The sequence below is a fragment of the Aethalodelphis obliquidens genome, unplaced genomic scaffold (assembly GCF_003676395.1).
Source record: "Aethalodelphis obliquidens isolate GAN/ISIS:26980383/991018 unplaced genomic scaffold, ASM367639v1 scaffold1, whole genome shotgun sequence".
In the NCBI taxonomy this organism is placed as follows: Eukaryota; Metazoa; Chordata; class Mammalia; order Artiodactyla; family Delphinidae; genus Aethalodelphis; species Aethalodelphis obliquidens.
Window position 1 is genome coordinate 9,050,469 of NW_020837945.1, and position 22,616 is coordinate 9,073,084.

The window sequence follows — 22,616 nt, forward strand, 5'->3', positions numbered from 1 at the left end:
TTTCCAAAGAAAACATACAGATGGCTAACAGGCACATGAAAAGATGCTCAACATGGCTAATTATTAGAGAAAGTCAAATCAAAACCTCAATGAGGTATCACCTCATACCTGTTAGAGTGGCTATCATCAAAAAGTGGAGAAAAGGGAACCCTCATACATTGTTGGTGGGAATGTAAGTTGGTGCAGCCACTATGGAAAACAGTGTGGAGGTCCCTAAACTAAAACTAAAAACAGAGTTACCATATGATCCAGCAATTCTATTCCTGAGTATATAGCTGGATAAAATGAAAACACTAATTTGAAAAGATACATGTACCCCAATGTTCACAGCAGCACTGTCTACAATAGCCAAGACATGGAAGCAACCTAAATGCCCATCAACAGACGAATGGATACAGAAGATGTGGTGTGGATACAGAAGATATACACACAGTGATATATACACATACATACACACAATGGAATATTACTCAACTGAAAAAAAGAATGAATTTCTGCCATTTTCAGCAATGTGGATGGACCTACAGAATATTATTCTTAGTGAGATAAGTCAGAGAGAGAGAAAGACAAGTGTTGTGATATCACTTATATGTGGAATCTAAACAAAATACAAATGAATGTATACCTAAAACAGAAACAGACTCACAGATATAGAAAACAAACTAGTGGTTACCAAAGGGAAGAGGAAAGGGGTGAGGGGCAAATTAGGGGTATGGGATTAAGAGATACAAACTATTATGTATAAAATAGATAAGCAACAATGATATATTGTACAGTTCAGAGAATTAAAGCCATTATCCTGTAATAACTTTTAATGAGGTATAATCTGTAAAAATACTGAATCACTATGCTGTACAACTGAAACTAATAAAATATTGGAAATCAACTATACTTCAATTAAAAAAAAAGACTGCCCATACCAAGTGTTGGCAAGAATACGGAAGAACTGCAGTCCTCGTAACTGCTGGTGTAAAATTACACTTTGGAAAACAATTTGGCAGGTTTTTTTGTTTTTTTTTTGCGGTACGCGGGCCTCTCACTGCTGTGGCCTCTCCCGTTATGGAGCACAGGCTCCGGACACGCAGGCTCAGCAGCCATGGCTCACGGGCCCAGCCGCACTGCGCCACGTAGGATCTTCCCGGACCGGGGCACGAACCCGTGTCCCCTGCATCAGCAGGCGGACTCTCAACCACTGCGCCACCAAGGAAGCCCAATTTGGCAGTTTTTTAAAGTTAAATATATACCTACTGGAAGCAACTCGATGTCCATTAACAGGCAAATGGATAAATAAATGGTGTATATCCACAAAACTCTACTCAGTAGTAAAAAGGCAAAAACTATCAATACATAGGACTTGGATGACTCTCAGAATAGCTTGGCTGAGCGAAAGAAAGCAGACCAGGAAAAAAAAAGTATATACCGTATGAGTCTGTTTATATAAAATTTTAGAAAATGCAAACTAGTCGATGATGATAGAAAGCACATCAGCAGTTGCCTGGGGATGGGGGAGAGGGGAGGGAGGGAGGAGGGACCACAAAAGGCCAGGAAGAAACTTCTGGGGGTGACGGATACATGCTCATTATCTTATATGGTGATGGTTTCATAGGGATATCCACACATCAGAACTCATCCATTATACACTTTATATATGTGTAGTTTATTGTACAACAAAATTGTAAAAAAAAGGGAAAAAAGAGAAGACCATTTAAAAAGATAACTAAATGGGAATGCCTGCTCAGATGCAAGCTTGTATATTGGTGTTCATGTTCAATCAGTCATCCTTTTTGAAAAATAGCCCAGCTTAAACTTATTTCCTTCTGTATTAGTTTGCCGTAACAAAATACCACAGGTTAGGTGGTTTAAACAACAGAAATGTATTTCTCACCATTGTGGAGACTGGAAGTCCCAGATCAAGGTACCGACTGACTCAGTTCTCCTGCTGGTTTGTAGATGGTGCCTTCTCGCCGTGTCCTCATGTGGAGGGGAGAGCTCGCTCTTCTAAGGCCACAGTCCTACTGGATTAGGGCCTCACGCTTATGACTTCATTTAACCTTACCTCCTGAAACCCTATCTCCAGATACGGTCACACTAGGGGGTGTTCTGATGTATGCATTTAGTGGTTGAGGCGGGGACTGGGGGGGAAGACACAGTTCAGTCCTGACATGATATTTCTGGTTTCTTAGCTTTTTTGATAGTGTTTATAACACGCAAGGAAACCACAGCCCTTTTCCTTATCCATAAACTCACTTCTGCTAGATGAGCCTTTTTTTTTTTTCAGATGAGCTTTTGTCATAAGATTACTGGAAGACTAATTCACCTGTCCAAATCTGGACTATTTCCATCCCTCCAGCAGATGTGAAAGGAAGACCAGCAAAAAAAAAAAAGAAAAAAAGAAAAAAATCCTTGGCTCAGATGCAAAATAAATAGACTATCCTAGCTATCCATTATTGGCAGCCTATCAGACTCCCTTCAGCAAAAAGAAATGCACTTTTCCAGAAGGACCATGTCAGCCTTATGGTGTTTGAGTGGCTCACGGTGAGGCCATTCTCTCAACGCTGAACAGCAAAGCGCCTGCCAGTTCTCAGCTCCTTCTCGAGAACCTGGGGTAGGGTAAGAAGCAAGGATGCCACCTAGGGCATCACCCACAAAAAGAAGGATGATAGGACAGTGGCACAGGATGGGGCAGCCTTCACGCATTAGGAACGGGAGTTCTGTTAGCTGCATCTCTCAAGTCCCAGTGCCAAGAAGATCAGAACACTGCCAGAAACAAGTGGGTGCTGCGCTCGCCACTCTCCGGCAGAGGTGCAGGATCTACTTTATTTCCAGGTGAAAGGAGTCAGTAATTGCCAACAACATCCTTTAAGTTTGGTCTCTTCTCAGAAGGCATTTAGGCCCATGACTTTCCAATATGACCCTGACACCCCATTTATCTGACACCTTCTACCCTCAAGGTCACCGCCCCAGACAGCAGCAATAGGTTGCTGGAAAATGACTAAAATAAATGCCCTAAACTGAGACACCATTTCTCTACCAGATGGGGGCCCAGAAGTGAGTCGACAAGATGGAAGCAGGCATCACGTGGGCTGAGAGGGGCTCATGGCCTGACTCCAGCTCACTTGCTAAGCAGAGTCTGGTCCAGCAGGGATCACGGGCAGCAATTCTGACTGTGTCTCAGTGGGAGGAGGACTGCAAGGGTCCTCACAGGGAGACAGATGGGGAAGCCCAACCTGGAGGGCTGGACTCCCCTAAAAGACACCCCACAAAGAGCCCCACAAAGAAGCTGGTGCAGAGCCACTGAGGTGCAGTCATGTGGGGCACAAGTCATCAGGGTCATGGTCTAAATGTCTGTGTCCCCCTGTGTGATGGTCTTAGGAGGTGGGCCTTTGGGAGGTGATTAGATCATGAGGGTGGAGCCCTCGAGAGTGGGATCTCTGCCCCTTCCACCACGTGAGGACACAACCGAAGACAGCCAATGTGAACGAGGAAGAGGGCCCTTACTAGACACAATCTGCCTACACCTTGACCTTGGCTTCAGCCTCCAGAACAGTGAGAAATAAATGTCTGTTGTCGATAAGCCCCCCAGGCTGTGGTATTGTCACAGCAGCCCCAGTGGACTGAGGCAGTCCGGAAGGCTGCCCTGAGGGACTCGGAAGTTCCGGGCACATCCTGTATTACTACACACACAAGAGCTGAAGTTCTCCACAGTGCTCCAGGGCAGTAAAAAAAGATTAAATAAATAATGCTCTACTCTTCCATGAGGCACGTGATGAAAAGCCACCTGGGCTTCCACCAGAAATGAACTTTTCTAAACAGCTGATATGTGGAGGGACAAATTGTAGTTCATTATCATACCCTGTTATGGGCTGAACTGTGTCCCCAAGATTCGTATGTTGAAACCCTGATCCCCGGTACCTCAGAATGTGGATGTATTTGGAGACAGGGTCCTTGAAGAGGTGACCAAGGTAAAATGAGGTCATATAGGTGGTGTCCAATATGACTGACTGGTGGCCTTCTGAGAAGAGGAGATTAGGACACAGACACACAAGGAGAAGAGGACACAGCGACAGGCAGCCGTCGGCAAGCCAAGGAGAGAGGCCTCAGGAGAAACCAAATCTGCCGACACCTTGATCTTGGACGTCCGGCCCCCAGACCTTCGAGGAAATCAAGTTCTGTCCTTGCAGCCACCCAGTCTGTGGTATTTTGTTATGGCAGCCCTAGCAAACTAACAAAGACCCCAAACCAAAGAGGCTTTATCTGAACTAATGCTATTTAACAGAGAAGCAGTTATCAGGGCTCGGGTAAACGTCAGGATCCAGGTGAGACTCAGCAAGTGTTTAGGTAGACGAGGTCTTGGAGCTGATCTGTAAAGAGCCAGAACAGTTCACCTGGTCTCCGAGCTCCGGCCACCTTCTTCCCATCATGCCACAACAAGGAAGCTCCGCTTTAAAAAGCAGGTGCTTGGCGTTCAGCGTTAAGACTTTAGAAGATGAAACACTTAACAATACCCAAGACCTATTTCCCTTGCTACTCATGCACGTCACCTGCTATCTGGCCATTTTGTGAAATAGTAGGATACTGAATAAAAGCAGCAAAAAATCCCCCCCAAAAAACGTGGTTCATTCAGAACCATTATGATTTTTTTTTAAAAGAAGCTTCAGTGCTAAGGTTTTTTAAATGTACAGAGTTTAAATAAACTATTCTTCATTTCCATAATCAAAGTTCTACCCCAGGCTTGGTACTACAGTGGCTGGGTTCATAGGGTTCAAATGCCCTTGATTAAAATTTATCTAAAAATGATCCATGAAAGGTGACAGCTTGAAGTCTCAGATAAACAATGAAGCAAAAATTACCCTGTTCAGGTTGACACACGTAAAACTATAAAAGATAAACTTTTCCATAATACAGAAAGATTCTAAACATGATACTGAAAGTTTAGCAAGTTTTAGAAATAATACAATTAGAACCTGTCTATAGTCCGACAAACCAAAACCTCTTGGGGCTCAGTTTTCTCTTGTCAAGTTGAGCCAGATACACTTCTGCTGTTGAGTATACGGTTTGTGTTTTATAACTTGCAATCGTGCACCTTAATTAGAACACAACTGCACCTAACTTTGCACACCACGATACTGTTTCTGCTTGCATTTTTTACTAATTCGTCACTAATTCACTCACTGAATTTGTGTGTCCACACAAGAGTCCAAGAAGTCTAAGCATCACAAAAGCCTTAAGAAAATTTTTTATTCACATCAACTCCTATGAGGTACCCTTGAATGCAGAAGTCGCGAGTCTCCCAGAAGTAAGTGATCGCTAAGCTGATCAAGGCTCGCTCTCTCCAGCACCTTCCCAAACCCTCCTTGTCCAGTAACTCTGATGCGGGTGCCGAGGCTGCCCACTCCCACCCCCAGGCTCCCGTGATCAGGCTCATTCCCCATGCATCAGCCGGAGGGATTCCTCTACGGAGAAAGGCAGCGATGGGGTCACCTTGCTCAAAGCCTTCCTGGAAGCTCAGTGGCGTCCCTCCATCGCAGGACAAAGCCCGGTGACCTGCCCTGGCTACCTCTCCTCCCTCAACCCCTATCACCTCTCCTCTCCAGCGACGCCCGCCCCCTGCTGGACCTTGGACTCAGGCCCGTGCCCCAGATGGCCTCCCCACCAGCTAGCTCGACGCATCCGGGCCTCTGCTCACATCTCCAATGTCACATTATCAGAGAGCCGTCTCTGCCTGAACTAGCATCCCATCCTCCTTCCTCGCTACCAGCTCTCCTCGTTAACTTCTCCTCTTAGCATTCAGCCCCCAACGGCACGTATTTATTCGCTGTCTGTCTGCTACCGGCAAAGCCTTAGGTTCCATGAGAGCAGGAACCGTGTATTCAGTGCTGGGTCCCAAGCACCTAAGTGTTCAGTATACAGTGGTTCTACCACTGTATCAGTTTGCTAGGGTTTCTGTAACAAAGCACCACCCGCAGGGAGGCCTACAAGGACAGAAATGGAGGCCAGGAGTCTGAGATCAAGATGTCGGCAGGGCCGCCTCCTTCCGAGGCTGTGAGGGACAATCTGCTCCAGGCTGCTCTTCTATCCTCCGGCAGTTTGCTGGCGATCTTGGCATTCCTTGGCTTTTAACTGCATCCCCCGGATCTCTGCCTTCATTCTCTCATGGCGTCTTCCCTCTCTGCATGTCTGTGTCTGGGTCCAAATTTCCCCCTTTTATAAGGACACAGTCATCCTGGATAATGACCTCATCTTAACTGGACTGGCTCTGTAAAGATCAGATCTCCAAATAAGGCCACACTCTGAGATACTGGGGGTTACGACAGGTCTATTTTGGAGGACACAATTCAACCCCTAACAACCACTGAGCAGTCATATGACAGGGGGCTTCACCAGTAAAATGGGGCTAATAATCGGATCTGCCTCGTTTGGCTAATGAAGAAAGCAAAGAGGTGCATCCCTGACCCCTTATGTGAGCCACAGATACTGACATGAAAATAGCTGGGGGCCCTGCTCCAGAGCACCGTGTTGGAGGCCGGCAGACAGGGTCTGGGTCCTCCCTCTGCTATTTGCCGGCTATGATCTTGCACAAGTTGCTTAGTCTGGGTCCAATCTCAAGACATGCTGTAAGTCTATACAAGGATGCACACCAGGTCCTCAGCACAGTGCGCTCTCTACGGATGTCAGCTGTCATCGGCAAGGCTGGGGGAGGGACAGACGACGGTGTCGCCCTCATCCCACCGACATCTTGCAAATTCATCAAGGGGGCCACTCACCCTCATTACCTAATCATTGCAGCAGAGGACAGGAAGCTGGCGCAAAGAGGACACAGGAGCGGGGTTACATGGAATTGGCTGACAACAAAAAGTTGTCTTTTTAAAACTCGTATCCAATACAACTCGTATCCCACAGCCCATGGACATCACACTGGAACATCTTCCAGACGCTCAAACTAACATCTTTGGGCTTCCCTGGTGGCGCAGTGGTTGGGAGTCCGCCTGCCGATGCAGGGGACGCGGGTTTGTGCCCCGGTCCGGGGGATCCTAACGTGCCGCAGAGCGGCTGGGCCCGTGAGCCACGGCCACTGAGCCTGCGCATCCAGAGCCTGTGCTCCGCAACAGGAGAGACCATGGCAGTGTGAGGCCCGCGTACCGCAAAAAAAAAAAAAACTAACACCTTCCAACGGGAGCCCCTGGTCTCCCTGCCCAGCCTCCCTATCACATCCTTTCAGCTTCTCAAGCCAAAAACCTTGCAGAAACCTGCAAGTCATGCTGGACTCCTCTTTTCCCCTTATATCCCACATCCGCTCTGCGAACAAAGCCTGTTAGCAACACCTTCAAAGTACATTCAGAATCCAAACACGTCCCTGCCGGCCCATCTACGTTACAGCAACAGCTCCTAAATGGTCTCCCTGCTTCTGCCCGGCCCCACCCAGTAGAGCAGCTGGAAATGGTTCTAGCACCTAAAAGGGAAGCCAGGTTGTGGCACTCTGCCGGGCAGCCGTCCCCAGCTCAGGGGCCACTGTCAGACTCCAGCTTTAAAGGACCGACACGATCAGACGTCCTCCCCACCCCTTTCCTCTGCAGCCTCGTTTCCTACACTCTCCCCATCCCTCGCCTGCTCTGTGGCAACCTCCCTGGCCTCAGACACACCAGAGCCTCTGGGCTTGGTCAAACGGCATCGTCTCAGCAACCCTCACCCTCCTTTCCCTTCTTCACGGTTCCCACAGCACTCATCACCACCTAACAACACGTCTATTTTATCATCCAGCTTCCCCCATTCCCACCAGAATGAGGGCACGGTCTTGTCAATTTTGCTCTCTGCTGCACCCTGGCACCTACTGACACATTTTAGGCACTCAGATGGCCACCGAAAGAATGAATGGCTAATGCTTTCAAAGCTCCTTAAAGAAAGATTCAACTGTACTCAATAACCTGGGTTGGGTTAAAATGATTAAACATTTCTGAAAGTTTTTCAGGTACACTGAAACAAAGCCTGTTTCACAGAATACCTCAATGCTCAAGAACTGCACTTTCCAAGTTTATAATTTTACCTACCTCAAAATATACATGTTCCTAAATAAATGGAAAGACATTCTGTGTTCATGGATTAGAAGACAATACTGTTAATACGGCAATACTCCCCAAAGTGATCTACAGAATCAATGCAATCCCTATCAAAATCCCACTTGGCTTTTTTGCAGAAATTGACAAGCTGATCCTAAAATTCATATGGAATTTCAAGGAATCCAGAACAATTCTGAAAAAGAACAACAAAGCTGAAGGACACTTACTTCCCCACTTCAAAACTTACTACAAAGCTACAATAATCAAAATGTGTGGTACTGGCATAAGGATAAACATATAAATCAATGGAAAAAAATGAAAGTCCAGAATTAAATCCATCTCTCTATAGTTAATTGGGATTCCAAGACCCTTCAAAAGAACAGTCTCTTCAACAGATGGCTTTGCACACGCAAAACAACTGGATTTCCACACACAAAAGAATGAAGTTGGAGTCCCACCTCACGCCATGTACAAAATCAACTCAGCCAGAACGGCCATCATCAAAAAGTCTACAAACAATAAATGCTGGACAGGGTGTGGAGCAAAGGGAACCCTCTTGCGCTGTTGGTGGGAATGTAAATTGATACAGCCGCTATGGAGAACAGTATGGAGGTTCCTTAAAAAACTAAAAATATGACCCATATGACCCAGCAATCCCACTCTTGGGCATATATCCAGAGAAAAGCATAATTCGAAAAGACACATGCAAAAAAAGGGGGTGGGGGACTTCCCTGGAGGTCTAGTGGTTAAGACTGTTCTCTCCAATGCAGGGGGCACGGGTTTGATCCCTGGTTGGGGAACTAAGATCCTGCATGTCACACAGCATGGCCAGAAAAAAAAAAAAAAGAAAAGATACATGCACTGAAATGTTCACTGAAGCACTAGCTACAATAGCCAAGACAATGGAAGCAACCTAAATGTCCACTGACAAAGGAACGGATAAAGAAAATGTGGTACATATATACAATGGAATATCAGCTGTAAAAAAAGAATGAAATAATACCATTTTCAGCAACATGGATGGACCTAGAGATTATCATACTAATGAAGTCAGACAGAGAAAGACAAATATCATATGATATCACTTATATGTGGAATCTTAAAAAAAAAATGATACAAACGAACTTAATTACACACAGAAACAGACTCAGACTTCAAAAACAAACTGATGGTTACCAAAGGGGAAAGGTGGGGGGACGGATAAATCAGGAGTTTGGGATTAACATATACACACTACTATATATAAACAGATAATCAACAAGGACGTACTGTATAGCACAGGGAACTCTACTCAATAATCTGAAATAACCTATATGGGAAAAGAATCTAAAAAAGAGTGGGTATATGTATATGTATAACTGAATCACTTTGCTATGCACCTGAAACTAATGCAACATTGTAAATCAACTATACTCTAATATAAAATAAAAAATTAAATTTAAAGAAAATGTTTCCAGAACATCAGAATGCATGCACATGCCCCAAACCCACCCCCCTTCCATCCCAGAGATATCTAATATCCCTGGTTATATACAATAATATGGTCATTGTGTTTATCATGTATTTTTTAGAAGTTTTGGCACATATGTTGTTTGCATTTCCCAATGGTAGATAGTTTAATTTTACATGTTTGAATTGCATGTGTGCTATGAGTTAATTTTATCCTTACTACATACTTGATATTCATCTATGAAAAACAAAACACAAATTAAAATGAATCAAAGACCTAAATGTAAGAATTAAAACTATAAAACTCTTAGAAGAAAACACAGGTAAAGCTCCATGATCTTGGATTTGGCAATGGTTTCTTAGATATTCACCAAAAGTACAAGCAACAGAAGAAAAAACGGAAAAATTGGACTTCATCAAAAATTTAAAAATTTTGTGCATCAAAAGACACTATCGGGCTTCCCTGGTGGCGCAGTGGCTGAGAGTCCGCCTGCCGATGCAGGGGACACGGGTTCGTGCCCCGGTCTGGGAAGATCCCACATGCCGCGGAGCGGCTGGGCCCGTGAGCCATGGCCGCTGAGCCTGCGCATCCGGAGCCTGTGCTCCTCAACGGGAGAGGCCACAACAGTGAGAGGCCCGCGTACCGCCAAAAAAAAAAAGAAAAGACACTATCAAAAAAGTGAAAAGACTGCCTAAACAACGGGAAAAAAAAAATCTGCAAATCATACATCCAGTAAAGGACCAGTACCCAGAATGTATTGATATAAGGAACTCTTACAAATCACAACAAAAAGACAAATAGCATAGTTAAAAAATGGACATAACACTTGAATAGTAATTTCTCCAAGGAAGATATACAAATGGCCAATAAGCAAATGAAATGATACTCAAAATTTTAGTCATTAGGGAAATGCAAGTCAAAACCACAAAATACCACTTCATACCCACTAGGACAGCTATCATCAAAAAAAACCCTGAGGGCTTCCCTGGTGGCATAGTGGTTGAGAGTCCGCCTGCCGATGCAGGGGACACGGGTTCGTGCGCCGGTCCGGGAAGATCCCACATGCCGTGAAGCGGCTGGGCCCGTGAGCCATGGCCGCTGAGCCTGTGCATCTGGAGCCTGTGCTCCGCAACAGGAAAGGCCACAGCAGTGAGAGGCCCGCGTACCACACAAAAAGAACAAAAAACCTGAAAATAAGTGTTACTGAGATTGAGAAGAAATTGGAGCCTTCATACATTGCTTGTGGGCATGTAAAATGGGGCAGTCACTGAGGAAAACAGTTTGGTCGTTCCTCAATAAGTTTACTATAGAATGACCACATGACTGAGTAATTCTACTCCTAGGTATAGACCCGGAAGAAATGAAAATAGTGTTCAAACAAAAACTTGTATATGAATATCCATACAGTACTAGTCACACGAGCCAACAGGTAGAAACCCAATTGATGAATGGATAAACAAAATGTGGTCTGTCATACAATGGAACATGATTCAGCCATAAAAAGCAATGAAGTACACACTACAACATGCATGAACCTTGGAAACGTGCTAAGTGAAAGAAGCCCAACACAAAATATCACATCATTGTACCAGTCCTTTTGTATGAAATATTCATAGACACAGGAAGTAGATTAGTGGCTGCCAGGGACAGGGGAAGGGGAGTAACGGAGAGGGTTTCCTTTGGGGTGGTGAAAATGTCCTAGAACTAGATAGTGGTGATGGTCGCACAGCATCATGAATGTACTAAAAGCCATTTAACCGCACACTTTAAAATGGCTGAACGGTAAATTTTATGTTACGTGAATTTTAACTCAACAAAAAACATAATGAACACACCCCCCTCTCCCCAAAAGTATGCTGTTTTTAGATTCCAGGAGAGTCAAGTACTAAAACAGAGAAACATCTAGAAGAAGCCAAATCTGTCCAAGTCCCATTCCAGGGCTTCTCGCTTTCCCCTGGAAAGGCAACCCACCTTCGTTTAAGACAGTGAATGCTACCTTCAGCTAGAAAAAGTCCTGAGTCAGAGCTCTACAGCCAAAGCACTCTCAAGCCCTTATTTGCTGTTTTATTACACGTCTCCACCCCAGCCAGCACCAGCCGTGATGTTCACATGTTGTAAATACACTTTGCAGAGACCGTGCAGTTTCCCGGCCACTGCCTGTAATAACTGCCTATCTCCTCTTTGCCATCTGTGGGTGCTGATAGCTGCTTTCATGAGGTTGGTGCTGGATGGCTGCCCAGGCGCTGCCCGCGTGGTCAGGCTGCTCGCATTCTCACTCCCCCTACCCTGGTCCCTTGAAGAGGTAAACGGACAGATTCTTTCTCTTTAGCGAGGTTTGTTATAGAGTCCCCTGGTGTGTGTTACCTGGGGAATGGGGACCTCCCAGGCTAGGCTGGACATCTCCCAGCTCCCATATGGCACTCGGGCTCCAAAGTCAGGTATCACAGCCAGGAGCCCTGGCCAGACAGTAACGGAGCCAGGCACAGCCTCTTCGAGCCCAGGTATCTTCTTCCTACAGGTCACAGTGGTCGCCTGAGTGTTTGAGCATCACTATGTCACCCTCCTTCTGGGCAGGATGGAAAAATACAATGGTCCCCATCCACAGAACACGAGGTCAAGACCACATGCGACCAGTTTTGGTTTTCTCAGACGCAACCCCTTTTCCCTCGTCCAAACACATGCACAATTTCTGGGCAGATTTCCGTAATTATTTCATCCTTTATTCTTCTAGCAGTTACCAGTCTGCAGTAAAATGGTGAAAAAAGTAGACTGGAGAAGAAAAAGCCATAAAGACCCTAAGCAGTACACGAAAGACAATTCATCTTTGAATAACTGGATAATTTATAAATTTATCTTGTTCAGACCTAAATATTGTTGAGAAAACAGACTGTTCAGCTGTTCTATCGACTATATCCACACTGCATGTCTATGCTCAGAAAAAAAAGGGCTGAAAGGGGAGGAACGTACACCAATAGGTTAATAGTGGGTAACTCTGGGTGACAGAATTATCGGTGGTTCTTCTTATCTAATGGCTGTAATCAGCATGTAGTGTAATATTAAAAAGACAAGTCCTTGAAATAATAAAAGGACAGCTGTGTCCCTGCCTCCCTGCAATCCAAACACTCCCTGCCCCACATACCTTGTTGAGCTTGCCCAGTGAGGATATGAGATCTGCCCATTCGCTGGAGGACTCAAAATTTCTTAAAGCCTTTTCAATCACAGAAGAGTAATTTCTGTATCTGTAATCATTCAATAGCTCCTGCTCTTCTGGGTCCATTCTCGCAGCAGAGAAGGTATCTAAGAGGGAATCAGTGAATAAACAAATGAGGCAGCTCTTCGAGGATGAAAAGCGTTCCCAGCCCAGAGTCCCAGGGGACACACGGCCACAAACGTTCCTATGCACAAACGTGCTGGGCGATCCAACTCAAATATTTAGCAAGGCTGCTGAGCCGGGCACGATGGCAGATAAAAGATAAACGGTTCCGGCCCTCCTGGACTCCGAGGGAGACAAATGGACAGAGCAGAAAGAAGTAAAACGCTAGAGTTCCACTCAATGGACAAAGTGAATTCTAGGAGCCAAGTCACAAAGTGGCTAACTGCATGTTGTTGCTGACTGGTAATTCTCAACGCAGGCGGTCCCCCCCAGCATAGGGCATTTCCAAGACCTAAGGAAAAGCAGATCTATGGTCTTAATTGAACAGTTGGTTTAGCAATCCAATCCTCTACAACTAGACTCGGAGAGAGGATTGGAAATATTCTACAAGAAAACCAGGAGGAAAAAAAAGGACCTAAGGGTGAAGCGTCTGACAGCAGTGGTGTCAGAAACCCACCGCGTGCCTGTTCATTTACTAAGTGCCAATTATCTGCCAGGCCCCCGACAGCTCTATGCCCCTGGGTGAGGATTCTGCACGGAGGTGTGTCACACCAGGGCCCAAGCAGTCATCATTTTATTCTGGCCCTTGTATATTCTTTGATGGATTCTTTTTTTTTTTCCCCCTGTGGATAGATGCATTCATTATATATGAACCACTGCAGCTACTGCAAAGCCTGAGACGTCGACTACCTGAGCCCGATGCCAACAGCAACCATTTCCTTTTCTTCTCATCCCCAATGTGACAAAAGGAAACATGAGATGCTGCAGATTTGCCTTTTTGAAAACATCCACCATTTATACATTATAACATATAGAAATACATGCTTAAGTTTTGTTTTTACTCCTTCATTTAAAAAAAAAAATCTGAAGGTCAAGCCATCAGTCTATTCAAACAAGTTACAGCTCTGAAAAGCACTCCACAAGGCGTGGAAATGTCAAATCGTTCTCTAGACTTGTCACCAAGCTCCATACTCCAATGTTTTCTCAAAAGTGATGCCTTAGGGTTTCCACTTGCCTCCCTTCTCTAGTCTTCATCTGATTAAGATCTATTTAAAGTGTGGCAGGCACCCACACCAAATTCCTTGCCCCCTTTTCCACACTAAGAGAACCCTCATTTTGCTCAGGGCGGCACTATAGTTCCCAGCCTCCCTTACAGCTAGGTGGCCGTATGACAGTGCTGGACAAATAGAACTGCTGGTGGGGGACTCTTCTGGCCTGTTGTCCTCCACCTTTCCCCTTCTTTCTGCCCGAAACAAAGGTTTGATGCTGGAGCTGAAGCCACATTTTGCAACCACGAGGAAAGAGCCATCTTTAAGGCACGACTTCCCTGCATAAGTGGAAGGACAGAGCAGTTGAGGCCCCAGATGGCTTTAAGAAGGTCCCATACCAACCCTGGACACTCTGCCCCTGGACTTACTGTTTTCTGCACATAAGAGCTAATTTGTTTAAGCCGCCGTTCAATCAAGTTTTCTGTTACTCACAACCAAACACAATCCTGTTTGATTTATGAACCTAAGTAATATCTCACTAGGACGTGGTCTGAAAGGAGAGAGAAATACGGAGCAGTGGTGACATGATTAAATCCCCTGAGTTGGAGTTAGTTGGCTAACCGAGCTGCATGTAGCCAGTCAAATAAAAAGCCAGATATCGCAGACGGAAGAAACTGAACTGCAGGGACAACGTGATGTTTAACCCTCAATCTTTCATTTATTGGCCACAGTGAGGTTGTAAGACTCCCATGATATCTTCTGCTTCGCTTTCCGATTGCTCTGGGCCCATTGCGGTCTTCTTAAGGCCAACACAACTTTCAAGTTGCCAGCGTCAGTGGACCCTGTTTCCTCATTCACCTCTCAGGAGGACGGTGCAGCAGGCCACTTCCTCCTTCTCCAAACAGCCTCCTGTCTGCCCACACTCCTCTGGCCCACCGACATCTCTGCTGTACCTTCTCTGCAGGCCCATCCTCCTCTACACGACTGCCAAATGTTGGCATTTCCAGGCACCTAGCTTGGGCCTTCTCTCTCTCTCTCCACCCTCAATGATCTCTCCATTCCTTTAACTAACAAATACCATCTTCATGCTCATGACCCACAGATTTATAACCTCCCGAACCTCCCCCTCCAAGGCCCAAATTCATGCAAGTGTTTCCCTGACTTCTCCACCCAGATATGGCACGCATGTCTCAAGCCAGGTGCATCCCAAACTAGACACTCGAGTGTCTGTCAACAAAACGTGGTCTAGCCACACGATGGCACGCTATTCAGCAATGAGAAGGAACAGAGTCCTGAAACATGTGACGGGGTGGATGAACCTGGAAATTACAAGCTTAGTGGAAGAAGCCAGTCATAAAAGGCCACATATTGTATGATTCCATCTATATGAAATGCCCAGAATAGGCCAATCTGTAGAGATGCAAGTAGATTAGACAGTGGTTGCCTAGGGTGGGGAGTACGAACAGGGGAGTATCTGCAAATGGGCACGAGGGTTCTTTTGGGGGGTAATGGAAATGTGCTCAAATTAGATTATGGGATGTTTGCACACCTCTGTAAATTTACTAAACATCACTGAACAGTATATTTCAATGAATGAATTTTATGGTCTGTAAATTATACCTCAATAACACTGTTTTTGAAAAACCCTCTTTGTTTCTTCTTTTCCAATATAGTTTATTACAGGATATGGAATATAGATCCCGGTGTTATACAGTAGGACCTTATTGTTTATCCATTCTATATATAATAGTTTGCATCTGCTAATCCCAAACTCCCACCCCATCCCTCCCCTACCTCCCCTCCCCCTTGGCAACCACAAGTCTGTTCTCTATGTCTGTGAGTCTGTTTCTGTTTCGTAGATAAGTTCATTTGTGTCATATTTTAGGTTCCACATAGAAGTGATATCATATAGTATTTGTCTCTTTCTGACTTACTTCACTTAGTATGATAATCTCTAGGTCCATCCATGTTGCTAAAAATGGCATTATTTCACTCTTTTCTATGGCTGCGTAATATTCCATTGCATGTATATACACCATATCTTCTTTATACATTCATCCGTCAGTGGACATTTAAGTTGCTTCCGTGTTTAAAAAACCCTCTACTCTTGATTCTATCTGCTCAACCTGCTCCTTCTCCAGTCTTCTTTTCCTCAGAAAGTGGCCCCGCCATCTATGGGAACTTCAACATCGTCCTGGACTCTTCCTTCTCTTCACCTGTCACACTCAACCCAAGTCCCGTTGGCTCTTCTTCCAAAATACCCGTGGACTCTCCACTGTGCAAGCCACCTTTCTCCTGCAAGCCTGCTGCAGAAGCTTCCTAAGGGTTCTCCTTCACTCTTGCCCCTCTCCAGTGTACTTTCACACAGCACTCCAAGTCCTCTTAAAACATAAAGCACTTCCCCACCATGTTTAAACTCTTCCCATTAAGCCTACAGTAAGTCCACACTCCCCCCACCCCACTCTGTGGCCTACAAGGCTCCACCTGACTCTCCTCAAGGCACTCTGCTTGTCCTAAGACAACTCATTCTACCACAGAGCCTTTGCACATGCTGGGCCTCTCTGCAAAAATATACTGTGCTATGCATAGGCACACAGTAAGATCGCCTGCTCATTCTTGGAAAGGCCTGCCCCTTTTTCTGAAATAATAGCCTTCATACTTTTTGAAAATATCAAGGATGGTAAGGAGAGGTGTAGTTTGTTTTGCCAAGTAAAGAGATAAGACATTAGTACATCCCTACAGTCCATAAGTTTTTTTTTTTTTAAATTCCAGGAAATGTACAGGTCTGAAATCCCGTGTCTCTGAACCACTGCAATACTCCATGCAGTCTGTTCACTGTATTAGGTGTCTACGCACTGGAGAAAGAAACATGAACAAGGCAGGGTTCTACTCTCACAGTTCAGAGCCTAATAAAAGAGGAAATACCTAAACATGTAATTTCAATTTAACGCGGCACAGTGATGGAGGGTGGGCTGATGTAACAGAGTGATGCTGGCAAGAAGGGCAGAGGAAGCCCAGCTACCAGCAGAGACGTCCTCAAAGTCCACAGGTGTGGGCGCTTGTTAGCAGGAAGAGAGCCTTGTCAGCGATAACATGTGTTTAGAAGGGGAGGTGGCAGAGGGGTACCACTGCTCACGGTTAGGAAGGCGTCAGCCCGGTAAGAGCAGGTAACTGGAGCAGTTCAATGTTATGGTTGGCTGTAAGAAGAAAGTACTATTCAATGTAACTAACAGCACTGGTGAGAAGTTTGGAAATATGCAAGCTCTTTTATTTCAAAATATGGGGCACTTGTTACTATGCTAGTAAGCGAGTCTTCTGGGGGGGGGGCTTGGCAAATCCATCATTTCTGCATGTATTTCTCTCATGCAACACACAAGAGTCCTAAGAGATGGGTATTAGCAGCCTCCAGGTGAGGATACTGGGAATCAGGCACTCCAGAAAATTGCTGGGGTCACATAGCGAGCAACTGGCAGAATTAGGATTCCAGCTCAGGCCAGCCAGGTGCCACAGAGCCTCGACTACATTAAGCTACAGGTAAAATTAATAGTGCAGCCCTTATAGACCTCTTTTGACAAGGTTTTTGCAATCTACTCTGGATACCTTTTCTGTGAGAGACTCAATAGCTCAGTAAGACTGATAGAGTTCTACAGCCTCCTAACAATTACACCCAAAGGAGTAGTCGTATAAACAGGCGTATCAGACCAGATGAATCCGCCAGAAAACGGAAAATGTCAGCTGGGGATCTCTCACCTTAACCATTCTTAATTTCTTAGGAAAACAAGTTGGAGTGAAAAATCAACTGTCTAGATCCAAAAGAAGTTAGTATTAAAGATGTTTACACGAAGGACCGTTTCTGAGTTAAATGAAAACATAGGTGAGTGAAAAGTGTCAGAGTCACCCTCCCTTGAGCCAGAACACTTATCAGTAGATAATGATCCTCAGTAACAGCACAGAAACACTCATCTGCAAGTGGTTTAATCAAGTAGGGCACGTGATTTTGAATCGGGTCTTTCAGAGTGGTAATTAAATTGAGGTGGCAAAAATGTAAGATACATAATGGGAGAAAGCCTTGGGGGCAGAGGAGCGCCTCCACTGCCTTACCAAAATATGCTGCAAAGATTCTCCCAAGTGTAGGGCAGCTGTCCCAGGTTAGGGAAACACCTGAGGGTAACAGACTCCATAAGCAGCGGCACTGAGTTGGTAAAAGACCATCCAGGAAGGCAGCAGCTGGCAATCCTGCAAGACGGAGGGGCCAGGCGGCTGAGCGCGCACTACGGCTGGGATCCCTTCTCCTGCGGACAGTCGGGAAGACTTGGGGGGTCTTCCCTTAACAGGAAAGCCTTCAACTTATAAAGGTCTCGATCCCTAGCCCTGCTCCCCGACCAGGACCTCGAGCAAACAAAGCCGCGGCTTCGGCATCCGCCGGCCGCGGTGAGGGGCGGCCGGGCCGTGACCCACCTGACCTCCACCTGCCGGACGAGAGGCCACGCCGGGCCCGGCCGCTCTTCCTTCGCTGCGGGGAGCCGGGGGAACCGGGAGGGGACCCCGCTTAGCCTCCCGGGCTGTTCCTTGCGGGGCCGGGGCCGGAGCCCACGCCCACTAGCGGCCTCGCTAGGGCCGCCCCCGCACTGCAGCAGTGAGCGCCGGCGGGCCCCGGCAGCGCTCGGGGGAGCCACCTGCACACCAGGCCCGCCTCCAAGGCGCCGCCCGAACCCTGTGCACCCGGAGAGGAAGCACCTGCCGCTCACGGACCCGCAAGAGGAGACGCCCCGGCTCCCTCGGCTTCGCCTGGCGGCCGAAGGCTCCGGCCTGACTTACCGGCGGCGGCGGCCTTTCTCAGCGGGCGCGCCCACGGGAGGCGCGGAGGAGCCGAGCTGGACGCCAAGGGTTAAACGATCGGCAGCTGCGGCGCGGCCGGCAGCCGGAACAGAGGAGGAAGCGCAGCTCCCGAGCCGCAGCAGCCGCGGCTCCAGGACACTGGGCGGGCCGGGGGGGACGGATCTTAGACGCTTGGGGGCGGGGACAAGGGCGGGCCCTCGGTGCGTGGGGAGGAGCCTAGAAGGGCTGGGCCGGGAGGCGGGCCCTTGGCGTATAGGGGCGCGGCCAAAGGTGGGGCTTCTCTGCGGACGGGGCGAGGCGGGGCGGAGAGGCGGGCCCTCGGCGCGTGGGGGGCGTGGCTAAGGGAGAGCGCTCGGTGAGTGGGGCAGAGGCCGGGGAGTGTCCTCGACGCTCGGGGCAGGGCCCGGAGGACGGGCCCTTGGCTTGCGGGGCGGGACCAGGAGGCGGTACCTCGGCTGGCGGGGTGGGTCCCGGGGGCGGGTCCTCAGCGCGCGGGGGCGGGTCCTGAACGCGGACTCCAGAGCGCAGGGCTCCCACCTCAAGTCTCCCGCAGCTTCCCGGCGGCGGGCGTCGCTCTCAGCGAGAACAACTAGCTCCTGCCCTCGCCGCGGGTCTGCTTCTGGGGAGACATCGCACAGGTTGGGGGGAGGTTTGGCTCCGCCTCTCATCTGGGCCTTCCCCCGACACACCCAAATGGAAGGGGACGTCGGTCAGTGAATCAGCCGGCCCAAAGAGAGGTTTGGAGTTACAGACAAGGAGAACCGATGGACCCGAGAAAGGTGGGCTCCATGGCACTTGGCCATCGGGACTACACCCAAACTCTCGGGGAGGAAGCGAAATGAACCCTTCTGTACACGCTCGGGCCGCTGGAGGTTTGGGGACCCTGGTAAGGTGCGCCGGCCCCACAGGCCGCACTCTTCCGACCCTTGGCATCTGAGAAGGTGAGGTGGATAATTCCTGGAATGAGCTTCTTAATGTGGGCTCTGGCTCAGAAAGGAGACCTCACATCAAGTCTAAAGAGCATTCATGTTTCCAGATAAACTCTAACCCCTTCCTGTCATCCTCAGGAGCCTTCGGACCTGGACAGTCCAGATGCACCCAACCTGCTCTGACAGCTGCAGAGCGAGAAGCACCTGATGACGGGACTCAGGCACGTTTCACCTGAGCATCCTGATTGCACCGGCTCAGGCTCCCAGCCAACCAAAACAGTGGCACCTGTTGATTGAGGTTGCGATTTCTATGGAAGCCTCTAACAATTTAACCCCTCACTGTCCCCTGAGAATTTTCAGACCTAGTTTGGGGCTCATAAATGCTAGGCCATCCATGAAAGAGTTTGGGGGGGTGGGAGTGGGGAGTCCATGAACACGCTGAAATTGTGTAGAATATTTTGGGTTTATGTATGTTTCTGGAGAAAGAGTATAGAGTGTATCAGATTCCCGAGGGGATCTATCACCTCCCCCCAAACATCAAGAATGTTTTAATAGTTTGGGATGCTGGACCTCTCACCAGCCAGGCTTCTGATTCTGATTCCATCTCCACCCAATTGGCATATACCAAGTGTCCCAGATGTAAATCCGCTAATGGTCAATTATAGGAATGGTCTTAAAGTAAAAACAGAAGAAAACTAAAGGATTGAGCATTTGCAAGACAAAGAATTAATTTCATGAAAATTGATTTCCTAATGAAGATGCGATAAGCTCCATCTTTACAAAAACAAAGTTGACAAACAGGTGTTTCTTTTTTTTAGGTTTCTCAAATCCTAGCCACACTGCACATGGCATTGAACTAACAGAGATAAAAGAACTGCTTATACCCACCATTAAGGAGAGAGAATCAGTTTGTGCCAAAACCACCATGTACAACTTTGTCTTAGTGCATTTATATAAAATAAAACACTTCCCTTATAGTTAGGTCACCTAGCTCTGAAGAATGCCAGGTGTGTGGGAGGTTAATATAAATTAACTTTGACAAATAAGGGTAGTGTAAACCCTTAAAAGAACTCCATTTATAATCAGGATTATATGTAAATGTACAGCACTAAGATTTAAAAGTTTATTGTTACAAGGATCTGTTTACTTGGGTCAAGCTGTCTTGTCACCCTTGATGTACTGAGCTGTGTTCATCTGTTTAAGACATGTAAATAACATAGGTTCCTTGCATAATAATACTCAAACTAATTAGGGCACTTCAGATTTAACTTAAATCAGAATTTTACCCCTTTTGAGAGTGAAGAAAGCACTGTAAATCAGAGGAAATGGGTCAGGCTGGCCCACCTATCAGGAAGATTGGCCCAGGGAAACTCATTCTGAGTTTCCGTGTGCAGATACTGGTGACCCTCCAAGCCCGTCTCTTCTCCACCCATCTTTGTAGAAATCTTGCATAGTTCTGAAGTTGATGCTCTTCCCACTTTGTGGTTGACTTGCAGTAACGAGTAAACCTTTGTCAGGATCGTCATTATCACCTGCTTTGATCTCCACTGTATCACTGTTTGGGCTCTTGGGCTGTCACAATCCTGTTACAGTTCAGTAGGTGAGGGCAAAGTCTACAGACCAGGTCTAAAGCTGATGCTGTGTGTGGGTTTCCCACACGGGTGTCAACCTAGAAAAGTATATCACAGAGAAGCTGATGTGGATGGGATCTCGGCACCATTTGGTGCCTAAAAACACGTATGAGATAATCCATTTAAAATATGCCACTTTAGGGAACTCCCTGGCAGTCCAGTAGTTAGGACTCCACACTTTCACTGCAGAGGGTGCAGGTTCGATCCCTGGTTGGGGAACTAAGATCCCACATGCCGTGTGGCACGGCCAAATAAATAAATAATAAAATATGCCACTTTAAGACCGTATTTCATGTATCTACTTTATGGAAAAGTTCACACAGAGGCTGGTCTGGGGATCTAATAACCATATGGCTTACAAATCCCTTAGATTCAATGTATCATCTTCCTTAATTTTTACACCAAGGGAGTTGCCTGTGGTCTTTAGACTCGTCATAGTGAAGCTGGATGTACCAAGTGCTAGGCACCAGGGAAGTTTTCTGTCAGACAGTCCTGGATACAATTCTGACTCTTGGCTCTTAGTTGTGTGATCTTGAATAAGTTAATCAGCCTCTCCAAGCCTTTATTTCCTCACTTGAAAAAAATGACATTAATCCCTACCTCAAAGGACTGTTGTGAGAATTATGTAAAACAATGTCAGGGGCTTCCCTGGTGGCACAGTGGTTGAGAGTCCACCTGCCGATGCAGGGGATGCGGGTTCGTGCCCCGGTCCGGGAGGATCCCATATGCCACGGAGCGGCTGGGCCCGTGAGCCATGGCCGCTGAGCCTGCGTGTCCGGAGTCTGTGCTCCGCAACGGGAGAGGCCACAACAGTGAGAGGCCCACGTACGGCAAAAAAAAAAAATAAAACAATGTCAGGAAAGTATTAAGCGTGACATATGGACTAGCACGCCATGAGTTCTCACTTCATGATATTTTTGCCTTTACAGCATACTATGAAATGTTTTCATGCACTTCTGTCCGTTAGATTCCTTTTGGTTGCAGGCAACAGTAAGTCACTTCAGACCAGCTTAAGGAAAAGGGAAACTTCTTTAAAGGATACAAGAGTTTCTTAGAGCATCTCTTAGAACCTAGGATCTCAGGGATGGTCTGAAGCTGGGGAATGGATGCCACTGTGAGAAGAGGGGCCATCTCTCTTTGGGCCACGCTGTAGCTGCTTTTCTTTATCTTTTTTTTTTTTTGCGGTACGCGGGCCTCTCACTGTTGTGGCCTCTCCCGTTGCAGAGCACAGGCTCCGGACGCGCAGGCTCAGCGGCCATGGCTCATGGGCCCAGCCACTTCGTGGCATGTGGGATCACCCCGGACCGGGGCACGAACCCGTGTCCCCTGCATCGGCAGGCAGACTCAACCA

General features: G+C 47.0%; 1 protein-coding gene and 1 long non-coding RNA gene across 5 annotated transcripts in view; one reads left to right on the forward strand and one right to left on the reverse strand.

Annotated features, from left to right (window-relative positions):
- The window catches only part of DOP1B (DOP1 leucine zipper like protein B), a 109,635-nt gene extending 90,767 nt beyond the window's left edge, over window positions 1–18,868 (reverse strand). For 2 of the 4 annotated variants that reach the window (XM_027100529.1, XM_027100518.1), the window contains exons 1-2: window positions 18,685–18,862; window positions 12,644–12,801 (exon numbers count right to left, since the gene is read on the reverse strand). In XM_027100529.1, the coding sequence (XP_026956330.1) occupies window positions 12,644–12,781 (138 nt within the window). In that variant the 5' untranslated portion in view covers window positions 12,782–12,801; window positions 18,685–18,862. Of the gene's footprint in view, window positions 1–12,643; window positions 12,802–18,684 lie in introns of all 4 variants that reach the window. The other 2 variants (XR_003431575.1, XM_027100537.1) reach the window with 2 other exon arrangements.
- A 367-nt stretch (window positions 18,869–19,235) lies between these two features.
- On the forward strand, window positions 19,236–20,902 carry LOC113617302 (uncharacterized). The gene is made up of 2 exons (XR_003431578.1): window positions 19,236–19,646; window positions 19,773–20,902. It is a non-coding gene; the product is annotated as an uncharacterized LOC113617302 (long non-coding RNA).
- Window positions 20,903–22,616: the final 1,714 nt, after the last annotated feature.